This window comes from Typopeltis vanoorti, chromosome 12 (genome assembly GCF_054136105.1).
Source record: "Typopeltis vanoorti isolate ZY-2024b chromosome 12, IOZ_Tvanoo_1.0, whole genome shotgun sequence".
NCBI lineage: Eukaryota > Metazoa > Arthropoda > Arachnida > Uropygi > Thelyphonidae > Typopeltis > Typopeltis vanoorti.
The window spans coordinates 124,600,060-124,614,039 of NC_143560.1; the positions used below are offsets into that span (position 1 = coordinate 124,600,060).

The following is a 13,980-nucleotide window of genomic DNA, read 5'->3' on the forward strand; positions in this document are numbered from 1 at the left end:
TTTCATAAAGTCACCAATAGTTTCTTGCATTTAAATGTACATAACTTAAATATAAGCACAAAAGATAGTGAAAATTACTATTTAATAGTAATTTATCAAATAATAATTTTTCGTTTATTCAGTGATAATTATTAATAATAATAATAATTAATGGAATGGATTATTATTATTTTTTTATTCATTTATCAAATAATGTTTTTGTTTATTCAGTGATGACAATAATAATAATAATTATTATTATTATTGGAATGGATTGCCACATCCAATGACAATCCAGTCAAATCATTCACCACCCTATGAAAGAAAAATCTACCCCTCCTTCTTAGCAGAATTCAGTTTCAGCTTCCAAGGATGCCCTCTTGTCCTCTCCCCCTCCCCAATACAATGAAAACTTCCATCACCTGAAATCCTATATGACCCTTTCAGAAATTTATACGTCTCAATCATATCATCACTCTTTCTCCTGTTTGCTAGTGTCTGCAGTTTACAAATTCTCAATCTGTCTTCATAATTAGCATCCACAATCCTGATATCATTTTTAACAGTCCTTTGGATGCTCCCCACTGTAGAATTATAACAGAAACCAGAAGACCAGACCTGTGCACAGTAGTCTTATCAAGGCCTTGTAAAGAGGAAAAATGACATCCTTATCTCATCATCATCAAATTCCTGAAATGTACCCTAAAGGGGTGTACAGAATATTATGGTACTAAATGAAAAGCTTACATCACCACTAACTTCCTATTTACAATTTGCCAGCAAATCAATCTGTTACTTGTCAAGACTCCAACATTATCAGATCTTCTTTTTCTGTCTTCTACGGCACTTTTTACTGTATCAATCCACCTATATCTTCCTCTGGATCTTTTTCATGCCAACTGGCAGAGAACACTTGTTTTGCTAATCTTTCCTCTCCCATTCTGTTTAAGTGACCATACCACCTGAGATTAGCTCTGCTAACACATTGCTGGATGCTAACAATGTCAAGTTCTTTCCTAATATCCTCATTTTTAATGTAATACAGCAATTAATGCGTCTGTTCATGCCCCTAATCTTTCTCAGGACTCTCATATCTGCAGTCTTTAGTCAAGTGTTTTACTTCTAACCCAGCTCTCAGATCCATAAGTTAAAATTGGTTTGAACACTGTCTTCTATACAACTAATTTAGTGTTTTGACTAATTTCTTTCTTATTCCATATAAAGTTATTCAGTTGACTTCCTATCATACCAGCTTTGTTGATTCTGTTGTCTATTTCCATATTTAATTTACCATCTTCACTAAAAATTGTGCCTAAGTAGCTGAAATGTTTTACTTGTTCTATAGTTTCTCCATTCACAAAGCAGTTGATATTTTCAACTTCTGCCTATTTTCATTGTCTTTATCTCTTGTTATTGTTGATCTTCATGTGCCAAATCTATTACAACAGTTAATTCAATTTAGTCAGGGAATTTTGCAGACTTGTACTGGATTTATTTAGAAGTATAACATCATCCACATAAAGTAAATAACTAAGATTAACATCTCCAATTTTGACATCAGGTTTAATACCACTTTCCTTCATGAAGTTATCCATATAGATAATGAATAACAGAGGGGATAATATACATCATTGTCTGACAACAGATTTAACATTAAACCACCTTCCTGTACTTCCTTCAATTCTAAATGCTAATTTACAACTCAAATAAAGACTAAGTATTAACGCACGGTTGACACCATACAACTGTAGTGTTTTGAATAGCTTTTCTCTTGTCACCTTGTCATATGCCATTTCCAGATCTACAAAACTTAAATACAGATCTTTGTTATATTCCCATGCTTTCTCAACTATTTCTGTTAAAGTTGAAAATCTGATCCTGACAGTCTCTATTTGGCCTGAATCCAGCTTGTTCTTTACCAAGCTTCCCTTTCTACAATCCTTCTCAACCATTTCTCAAGTGTACTCGCATGAATTTTACCACGATCACTCAGTATGGAAATACCTCTGTAATCTTACATTCAGTTCTATTTCCGTTTTTATATATGGTACTATGAGGGCTCTGCTCCAATCATCTTTAATTTGTCCCTCTGTCCAGGCCTTCTGAACTATGCAGTGCAGCCAATGTAAGACTTTTATACCTCCATACCTGATCATTTCATCTACTCTAGCTGCCTTTTCACATTTCAGGATTTTGATGGCTTTTTCTATTTCAAGTATGGATATGTATTCCTGATTGCATGCCTGTAGAATGTTTTTTTATCACTGCCACCATCACCAGTTCCTGTTGCATTTAGCAATTTCAAAGTAATTGCTCCATACTTCAAGGATATCTTTTTCTCCCTTTTTCATGTCACCTTTATCATCTCTAACTCCTTTTACAGCACTCTTTCCTCCAATTCTAAGCTTTTTCAACAACCTCCAGAATATCTTGCCACCTTCTTGATGTTTATTTTCTACTTTCTTACCAAAGTTTTCCCATGACTTCTGTTTAGCTAGTTTTACACAGGGTTTCGCTTTCTTACATTTATCTCTGTATTCTCTGAGCACAAGCCTATTTATTCGTCAGGAACTTTTGATATTGGAGTTCTGATTTTTCTATCCTTGCAGACAACCTCACGTGCCTCTCTGGCTGAATCAATCATTGTTTTCTTCAGGATTTGCCACTGAATCTCCAAGGTTTGGTTCCTGTTCTCAAGTTTTCATTTTTTTTCTTGAATAATGTTTATGTATTTTAGTCTGCAGTTCACATCTGAGAGCTGCTCAACTTTTATTCGCTTTAAACTTTCTTACATGTTCTTCTTTTCAATATGAAATTTAATTTTATCCTGCTCAAGACTAAATGATGATCACTTCCAATTTCAAATCCTATGTACACTGTAGTGTCCTTCACCAGTGAGAAAACATCACTATCAACAATAACATAGTAAATGAGGCTTTTCTTATTCCTTGCCTCTTTTCTCCATGTGAATTTGTGTATATTTTTGTCGGAACATTGTGTTAGTAATAATCAGTTCATGTCCTCAGCAGAAATCCAACAGGTATTTACCATTATTATTAGCTTTGCTCTTTTCTCCAAATTTTCCAAAAATATTTTTGTATGTTTGACAATCATTTCCTACTCTGCTATTTAGATCACAACAAGGACCAACTTTTCCTTTTTTATCGTGTCAGTTGTTGCTTTCTCTAAAGCCTCAAACAATTCTTCCACTTCTACCTTAGTAGAACCTTCTGTGAGACCATAGGCACAAATAAGTCTCATTGTCCAGTTCCCTATTCTGATATCTGCCCACATCACTCTAGTTGATATTGCCTGCCTTTCAAGAAGCTTAGCATCATTTTTAGTGCTGAATACTATAGCTACTCCTTCTTTTCCCTGATTGCTATTTCTTGAATATAACATTTTGTATTTATTGCTCAGAAAGATCTCACCTGTTTTATGTTTTTTGTTACAGTCACCCCTATTATGTCGATCTGGTATTTATCCAGTCCTCAGCTAGCTCCTTCTTTTTTTTTGCCATTCAGGCTTCTTATGTTGATGGTACTGATCCTGAACTCTGGTGATCATGGGTTGGGGTGTGTTTCAAGATTTGTTCCAGTAAATGTCTTTTTGCTGTTCACCCTGGTTCTATGGTGAAAACTATGGGGCCTTGTTTAACCAGGCAAAGCCACAGCTGGCATGAAAATTCTATCATGTTGTACCATTATTGTATATTGTGGGTTAAGCTAATAAGAATACAATTTGGTCGGGTAAATCCCAAATTGCCAGCCCATCCTCGTTCGTTCAGTATCCAGGTAGATACCTAACAAGGTGTATTAAGAGAAGGTGAGGGTTGAACATTAGTTCACAAGACCTGATCAGTTTTCTGCATTCGTTTAAAGGCTATGTGGAGGTTTCCTCTAAGTTATACAGCTTTCTTTGCTACATGGCCCCTGAACTTCAACTTGCTATCTAGTAACATTCCAAGATTCCTAGTCTCATCAGTTTCTTCTAGCATAATCCCACCAGTATAATACAACATTGGATATCTAATCATGCCAAAGTGCATGATTTTATATTTACTGACATTGAACTGACATCCATTTTCCCATGCCCACAATTCCAGTCTATTCAAATCATTATGCAAATACTGCATATCAGCAGCATTCCTGATCACCCTGCCTATCTTTGCATCATCATCATCAAATAGCTGTATGTCGCCTCAGATCCTTCCCAATATCATTAATGTACAGATTGAATAACAGTTGACCAAGGACTGATCCTTGTTGTACACCACTAGTTACCTTAAATCTTGCAGACTCACATACATCCCCCCCCCCCCATATACCACTTTTTGATATCTGTTAGTAAGCCATCCTCTTAAGCATTTTAATATTTTAGTTCAGTGGTAACATTATTATAGAATGTGAGAAAGCTTTTAAAACATGACCTTCCCTTAACAAACCTATGCTATTCATTGCAAAGTAGAGATTCACTGTGAAAACCCATTTCTGAAAGTGAACCCTAACCAATTTTTCCAAAATCTTCACCACTACTACTGAGATACTGATTAGTGGATAGTTGGATGCATCGGTCTTTTCACCACCCTTGTGTAATGAAGTTATATACATTCTTTCCATTCCTGCAGAATCTTCCCTGTTGCGAGACTCAAATTATATAGCATGGTCAAAGGAATAGCCAGTTCAGCTGAACACCCTTTTAGCACCCATGCTTATATCTCATCAGTCCCTATTGCTGAATTCTTATTCAGTTTGTGCAACAGCTGTAATACCTCCTCTTCATACACCTGAGTTTCTTCAGAAGAGGTGGCAGTGAACTCAATGTTACATGCTCCAGATTGATAGCTTTTAGCAAAATGGGCTCTCATTACTCGAACGTCTTCTAAATCTGCCACCCACACACTATCTATATTCAGAAGAGTTATTCTTTGAAATTCATTCTTTCTTTTACATACAGCATATTGATAGAATTCTTGTGGGTGGGCTTTAGTTTGCAGAGCTAGTTTCTTTACATACTCGGACTTTGCTTTCCATGCAGTATATATAATTTTCATAATGGACATCATCCTTATGCAGACAGTATTCCTTACATGTCATCTGTTTCTTAAGAATATATTGCTTAATAAGATTAGACATCCATTTGACTCCTATCCTATTTATTCTTTAAACTCTCAGGACACATTCTAATAACCCATCATTTAATTATTGTTTAAATGCTTCCCATGCACTGTTGATATTTTTCCCATCCAGCAACTGATCCCATTACACTGAACTCAGTATACTCCTCAGTTGGTCATAATTTCCTGCTTTGTAGTTCAGCATGTAACCTTTTTTGAATGGAACATTCATAAACTTAGTCACTTCCCAAGTGAGTACTGTATGATTACTGTCATCAACCAGAGACATTATAGTTATGTCTTTAAGTGAAACACCCTCTGACACTAACTGTAATCAAATCTAGCACTCTTTGACCTCAAGCTCCTTCTGTCACATGCTGCTTGAGGAAGTTGTCCCACATACAGTTCAATAAATTCAGTTTCATTCTTCTCATGAGATTTTATTGCTATCCAATCAATATTTGGATAATTAAAGTCTCCCATTATTACTCTTTTCACACCCATCATCTCTATTTGGTGATGCATTTGTTCATGACTAGAAACAGATCCACCAGGCTGTAACAACACCCTACTATGCAGTTGATCTTGTTTATTTCCATCTCACACCAGATGACTTCAAATGCACTGCTACATGAAATATTGTTACTAGTACCACAATCATAGTTCTCAACACTAACTGGATTCAAGTCATATGATATCATTAACAGATGCCCCCCCCCTCTCCTATCCAGTCTACCCTTCCTAAAAATACTGTACCCTTTATGCTTGATACCAGTTAGTATGTCTGATTCTAATAGCCAGGTCTCACTAATGCCTGCAATCTGAGGTCCCAACATATTGACTTAGGAAATGAACTCTACCCCTTTGTTTCTGATACTACTAGCATTGATATATAGACATGATAATCTACCTGCATGTTCTTTTGTATATACTCTTTTTTGTATATACTTTTTATATACTCTTGTCTGCAGTCTGCATGACACAGTTGGGCAATTTGCAGATCTCTATTCTTCTCTAGTGCCTTATACAGGTAGACAGACATCTTTGCATATGTTTGATAGGTCCGAACCAGATGAACCCAAATTCGAAATCATTCTCTCCTTGTAATCATTTTCATGATAATGCCCATTTCCATCATTAGTACAATTATATAACATTGTCACTCTTATACTCATATTCTTCCCATTCTAATTTAGTTTCCCTGACTCTCTGCTTTAGGTCTCATACCAGTTATTAATTTTTCAAGACTCCTAGTATCAAACACATTCAGGTATAGGCTGTCCCTCTTATGCAAATCTAATCTTCCCTTAAACTCACTCCACACATTCAAAAACTCGCATCCATTTTTTTACACGCAGCCTATACATTGAATCGTTTGCCATCATAGCCCTTCTTCTTAATTCATTTTTATCATACTAACTGTTTTCACTATCGCGCTCTTCACTTTCACTTCTTCCAACAACCCTTTCATATCCTCTCTCATGAAGAACTTTATGCTAGTTAATTCATTAGTACCTACTACAATTATAATCTTGTTTACTTGTTTTTCAATTGCATGTGCTATATTTTTACATTTTGTTCCAAAAAAAAAACTAGAAGTTATAACCTGCTCATCAACAGCATATTTTGTGATAGTTACCATTCCAAATAATATCCTTCTTTTTATAGTTAATGTTACTTGCCTGATTTTCATCGCTTACTAACTTACCTGATTCTATTCTTTGTTTTTTCTTATTCTGCTGCTTAATTTTCTTTTCCTTATGTTCATTCAAACAGCACTCGACTTTCTATAATTCCTGCGTCATCTCTCTAATTATCTACTTCAACTTCATTATTTTGGAGGTTAATTCGTTTTCAGTAGCCTTCTTAGTGGGACAAGCCTTGTTGAATTCAACTTCACTGCTCTTGTTAGCATTACATTTCTTGTGCGTTTTTGGCACCATTTTGAAAACTATATTTATTAGAGCAATAGCTTAACAAAAAATATGTTATGAAACACTAACTACACAAAAAACATGAAAATCTACACTAATATACTATAAAACGCTGATTTTCCGAGGGGAAAACGCAATAAAACAGATAAAAAAATACTTTCACACGACCTATAAATTCACCGACCAATCACAATAAATAATTCGTATTTATTCAGTAATAATCTGTGTCAACTGTTGTTATTTTCACCATTTAGACAAACTGAGTTTGTACAAAATGTCTAAGAATTTCTTTTTTTTTGATAGCAGATGGGAAACAATCTTTTTCTTGAGCTGTCTTAGTGTCACACTAGTAATTTTTTTTGTATAGGTATTTCCCAGCTTTACAAGTTAATTCATTGCTTTGTTCTTATAAAGCATGAATTTATTTGCCATTGGTGTACTGTTAAAAACAGATTATATTCTCTTCAATGAAATTTAATTATAGTAGTGTTAGTTATAGGTGAACAAAACAATTTATTTATTCTTATGGCAATACAGAATACAGGAATACAGAACAGCTACAGGTCAATGTCCAGTCTGGAAAGCCAATCCAAGGCCTCATCCGTCACCTTGTGGATATCCTGTAGGCCACCACCTTGAAATTGGTGCCTTGGGCAGTCATTTACAATATGAGTAATTGCCTGAACTACGGGAGAACAATCACAATAAGGGTGGTCTAACAGTCTCCATTTATGTAGTAGGTAGCCACTCTGCCCTGGTTAGTTCTGATCCTGTTGATTGATGACCAAATCTTCCTAGGAAGAGCAAAACCAGGCTGTAGAGCACAGGAATCTTCTACCAGTAAGCCATTTGTTGGGAGAATGTTGGACCAGTATTCTCTCCACATGCCACGTGTTTGATGGCAGCTGAAGAGAGTTCGTCCATGGACCAGAAAGGCTTTCTAGATTTTAGGCAAAGACTAGGTGGATTTATGGGAGTCTGGTGCAGGAGTGGGTTGCTCATTGCTTTATTAAATTCTTTAATTGAGGTTTGTCTTCTCTGTATGTTTGGTGGAGCAACATTAGATAGGACAGGCAGTCAGGAGAGAGGGGTGCTTCTCGCTGTCCCACTAATTGTGTACATGGTAGAGTTTAGCTGAGTGTCTATAATGTTAGTGTGTGTACTTCTTTCCCAGACAGGGGCACAATATTCTGCTGCAGAGAATGTGAGGGCTAGTGCAGATGACCTTAAGACTTCTGCACCACAACCCCAGGTTGTTCCAGCAAGCCTTGAAATGATATTGTTTCTCGTTTTAATTTTGTTGGACAGGTTGGTGATGTGCCTTTTATAGGTCAGGCTTCTGTCCAGGCTCACTCCAAGGTATTTCGGGTGAGGCTCGTGTTCTACCATTCTTCCACAGAAAGAAAAGTTGAGGTGTTGATTAGCCTCTGCATTGTTCAGGTGAAATACTGTGGACACAGTTTTTGTTGGATTTGGTTTCAAGTACCACTGCTCGAATTACTCTTCCAGGATGTTCAGGTTTGTGTTTAAGGTTGATTCCGGGTTGGCAAAGGAGGTAGATTGATGTAGGATCGCTAGGTCATCAGCGTACATATGCTTGCTTGAGCTGGTATGTGGTAAGTCATACACGTAGATATTAAAGAGTAAAGGGGATAACACAGAGTCCTGTGGGGAGACTGTTATGAAGGAATCTGGCCCTGCTCTTTTTTCCACAAATATGGACCCGGATTTTTCTGTTGGAGAGAATGGATTCAAAAGGCTGGAAAGTTTTTTTTGTACCTTATATTTCCTAGCTTTAGGAGGAGGCTCCTGATCCAGACTGTGTCATAAGTCGATGTTAGGTCAATGAAAATGGCTCAGGATTTAAGTTTCTTCTGGAAGCCTGCTTCAATCTGTGTTGTCAGGGCCAGGACCTGGTCACAGCAACTTCTTCCCGGCCTGAAGCCAGCTTGTTTAGTCAGAAAGTGCTCTTTCGATGAGTGGTGAAATTCTTTTAAGGAGAATTTTTTCAAAGAGCTTGAAGGTGGAGCAAAGGAGATAACTCATAGATTTTTGACATCATTTGGATCTTTCCCTGGTTTGGGTATGGATTATTTTGGCTTCCTGCCACAGATTTGGTAATTTTCCAGTCATTATAATTTTTGAGAAAAGGGTGGCCAGCCATGTTTGGCCTTGTTGACTGAGATGCTTTAGAAACTCGGGAAGGATACCATTCACTCCTGGAGCCTTGCCATTCTTGGTGAGTTTTAAGGCTACCTTTACCTCTTCTCGAGATACTGGGTGTACAAGTTCAGGACGCTTGCGGGGCCTCCTTCAGGATTTGTCTGATGGAAGATTGCACAATAATTTTCGTGATAGAACCGGGATGTATCTTGGAGGTTTTCAATAAATGATTAGCCATTTGATCAGGAGTTATCTCTGTTATTTTGTGTGCTGTTAGTTCTGCCCCCACCCAATTTTCTCAGAAGTGACCAGCTTTTTCTGGCTAGATGTGGTGAAATCGAGTTCATTGATGGTTGAGATCCATCTTTCCTTTCTGTTTTTATCCAGCATTGCTATGAGCTCCTTACCAACAGTTGGGTCTTCAGTCTCTTCATATTTGGCTAAAAGTTCCTCAGTTTCTCTACTCCAGCATGGGATGTATTGTTTTCTGTAGCCTCTAGGAATAGAGGTTTTCGCTGCAGTTTTGATTAGTTTAACAAATCTTGGATAGCAATTAGGGGTGGGTGGAATTGCTCTAATGGTTTGCTCGATTTGTTTCTGAAATGCATTCCAGTTGGACCTGCGAAGATTCCATCTAGCAATTGGTGTTCTGCTGATGACTGGGATTGATGTGCCTGTCTATTAGTGTAGGACAATGCCGACTATTAGGAAATCTGTTGAGGATGGTTCTGGTTGTTGGCAGAGGGTGGTCTTCAGAGTCTTTAGTGACTATGCACAGATCTAGGGTGTAGGTTCTTTTCCATCTGGATGAGTGGAGAGTGCCTTCCTGCTTGGCATTGTATATTAAATGCAGGTTATATGTATCCATCCAGTTAACTAGATTATTACCATCCTGGCTGTTAGAGGAATAGCCCCATATGGTGTGATGAGAATTGAAGTCACCAACATAGAGAGCAGGATGAGGTGGTGGTCGGTCCATCTGCTCAGGCCAGTATTGCGATGGTAGTTTGTAGACATTGTAGATGGTGGTATTTTGAACTTTAATACATATGGAGTATTCTGCATCAGGTACACATTGGGTTATGTCCTTGAGGCCAGGTCAGATGTAGATTGCTAGGCCATGCTTGGGATGGCAGTTATAAGACACAAGAATTAGGCCTGGGATCATGAAGACACACGAAGGCTGTCTCAATCCCTCCCCAAACAAAACAGTAATTTGTACTCAGACAATTATTTATTTATCCAAAGAAATGATAACTTGCATTTTTTTTTCCAGAACAATTCAATGTATCAAAACATAGCCTCTAACATCGAGCAAATTACAAAAATCATTTGTTTCCAAGACAGTCTTCTCTTTTCTTCATAAATTTCACAATAGCATGCGTATGCATTTCTTAAATCTGGAGCAACTTTTCTAGTCTGATAAAAATTTGAATCTCACGATATGAAAATTTCAGTTGCTTTTTCTGTATGCTGAAAGCTTCATCAGAACCAAACAGTAGTTTAAGCTGTTAAATCTTCTTCCTCTGCTTTCTGAGCTTTGTGTTGCTTGAAGCAGATCAGGATGGCAGTTAGAAACCCCAAGCTACATTTGGTTAGGAATATTAACAAGTACTTCTGTTTCCATTTTGTTTGATCTCAGGTAGTTCTTGAAATCCTTCAAAACTATCAATAAACTGAGCACAATAGTACTGTATTGTATAACTACACACGTGGTTTGAAATTCAACATTTCTTGTAATGTTCACTAGTTTCTATGTGGAAAAGAGAGAATTATCTGACATGAACTTTTCATTCTATCATGGGTCACCATATGTCCTCAAAATAAACTTAGAGAACCTATTAATGTGTTATTAAAAGACAATATATGTGCTCATGGACACAAAGTTTGTCTATGAGCATATTATTTAGTGTAATAGTGAGATTGCTCATGTTACCAAAAAAGCTTTGTAATATAGTTTTGTTTTGTAAACTTAGATTTGCCTAATTAGTATAACAGTAATAAATATTTTATGTTTAAAGCCAAATGGCTATTTTTCTGGCATCCTTAATAATAATTAAGGGGATACAAATCCCTTGTTGTTCAACTGCCAGTAAGCAAAACTCTAAGATTGAGAACTACGAATCTATGAGTTTCATATATACCGAAAAACTATCGGCGAATCTAAGTGTAAATGACCACTTGGTGGTACAACACCAAGGCAAGTCGAAGCAGAGGTGGAGCAAGCTCCCTCACTATCCTTGATATTTTCTCATAATGTAAAAACACAGCCCCTAGGGGATGTAATACTGTAATTACATTATGAGGAGAGGTCACTACCCAGACCGGTTTCAACCTTTTTTGAGGTCTCATTAGTGAGTAGGTAGACCTGGAAGATAACAAGGTTTAAGTGAAAAGAACTTACATACCTTTAGTATACGAATGCCATAAAGGTGTGTTTGTATATTAGAACATAAATTTAAAGCCAAACAGCTATTTTTCTGGCATCCTTAATAATAATTAAGGGGATACAAATCCCTTGTTGTTCAACTGCCAGTAAGCATAAATATCAAGGATAGTGAGGGAGCTTGCTTCACCTTTTCTTCGAGTTGCCTTGGTGTTGTACTACTAAGTGGTCATTTACACTTGGATTCACCGATAGTTTTTCAGTATATATGAAACTCATAGATTCGTAGTTCTCGATCTTAAGAGTTTTGCTTACTGGCAGTTGAACAACAAGGGATTTGTATCCCCTTAATTATAAACATTTTATGTGTTTTTCATAGATTTTATTACTAAATGAAGCCATTTTGCTCTTTTGTATAGCTAGTTATTCTTATTATTTAGGGATATGGCAGTGCAGGATATATTAGTTCTGATGCAGCAAGTTGCTATGGCCATGGAATACCTGGAAAATAAGCAGTTTGTTCACAGGGATTTGGCAGCCAGAAATGTTCTCCTTGTTAATGAAAGTTTTGCAAAAATCAGTGACTTTGGAATGTCCAGAGCCCTTGGTTTAGGAAAAGATTATTATAGAGTAAGTTTTATGCAAACATTTAACTCCATTAAGTGTTTATTAGTGTGCACTACTGCTAGCTGAACTCATTACTTAGCATACTCTTTTCTCATATTTAACGTACTACTTTGGTCTTTTCCCTTTATCTCTTTTATCTATAATTGCAGATATAGCCAAAATGATTTTTGGCTAAGAGAAATTCAACTGTTACCATTTTCTGGATTGCAGAAGAAAATTCAAAACCATAGTGTCATTTATAACAAGAAAGTTTTTTTTTTTTTTTTTTTGGCTCATTTGCCTTTTTCTACTTTATATTTTACACTTTGTTTAATTTTATTATTTTAATTTAATTCTATTATTTAGTAGAAGCATCAGAGAAGACCTCACTGAAATCCTTCTTCACACCTTGCACCACTACTACTGAAGCATGTACAAAGCAAACATTACAGTGCCACCAGCAGAATCCTTTCTGAAATTTGATTGCTCTCATCATTAGTGTAGAACAAAAACATATCTTGACAAAAATGTATATTTCTTTATCAAGCAAAAAATTTTCACAGGTAGACAGGCTCACCACTAAATTTTGTTTTCTGGAGCATGTATCAGTGACTTCTCATTTGTGACATTGGCCACATGAGATTTATTCAAGAAAAAACTTACCAAACTCAAAAATTGGCAACACCTCCATCATAAATACTCACTGCAAAGTAATATACAAAGTCATTCCCAACAGGCTCAAACCTGCACTGAATGTAATAATAGACAGGCATCAGAGCTATGCTATCCTAGGTAGGTGAAGACCTGCACCTCATCAGGAATCAAATTTTCACCTCCATTGAGCTTCCTTACTTATTCAGCTGCTTGATTCTCAGGCTAATTTTGGACATGACATCACAGCCAATAAGATGTTATACCCTAATACTCAGTTCTCCATAAAAGGATGACTTGTCACATCCATGTTCTACAGCTGAGGAATAAGATAAGGCTTTTCTGATACCTAGCTTCTGTGGGTACTATTATTCATTTTAATGATTCTGGTATAACTACATAAGTATGCAAATGAAAACTTATTTAATTTATTCAACTAGTTTATGATGTACTATAGCTTACTTCAAGAATTGAAGTTGAATGTAAATTTGAAAACATGTAGTAGGAATGATTTTTAGTATATTAACTGATATTGATGGACTTGTAAATTGATAGCACATATATTGCATCTGGCATAACTGAGTTCCATGTATTTTAGATCTTTTCTGTATGCTAATCACTGAAATAATATTTGTTTGATGTGTTTATGTAATATATAATGTAAATAATCTTTGTAAATGTCATATTTTACATAGAATGATACAATAATTTTATCTGTTCATAAATGCACGATTTCTGTGAGGTGATGGAAAGTCATTTCTGTATGCATGCATTTTGCATGAATGGATCTACTGTGGTATCTTCCTCCAACCTTGGTACCTATTAAGTATCAGATTAAAAATAAGAAATAATTACATTCAAATGCAATATTTGTAATTGGAATATCATTTTTTGTAGTCATCATTGTCATCTTTTTTTTTACACAGCGTCCTTTATCTCCACGGAGTCCCAGGGCTTATTGTGGGAGGTCACTGCACACTCAACACTGTATGGTCCACCATTTAGACTACGTAATTGCCAGCCACCATCTGGACAGTATATATATATATATATATATATATATATATTTTTTTTTTTTTTTTTTTAATTTTTTTTTTTTTTCCAGTGAGGCAATCCTGCAGGCTTAGTACAAGTCTGCAGGATTC

The 13,980-nt window shown here is 36.2% G+C and overlaps 1 protein-coding gene across 1 annotated transcript in view; it reads left to right on the forward strand.

Annotated features, from left to right (window-relative positions):
• Positions 1-13,980, forward strand: part of LOC150101205 (uncharacterized) — a 242,979-nt gene that overhangs the window by 180,457 nt on the left and 48,542 nt on the right. The window contains exons 11-12 of the mRNA XM_090402189.1: positions 8,007-8,018; positions 12,035-12,208. Coding sequence (XP_090258315.1) covers positions 8,007-8,018; positions 12,035-12,208 — 186 coding nt within the window. The remainder of the gene's footprint in view (positions 1-8,006; positions 8,019-12,034; positions 12,209-13,980) is intronic.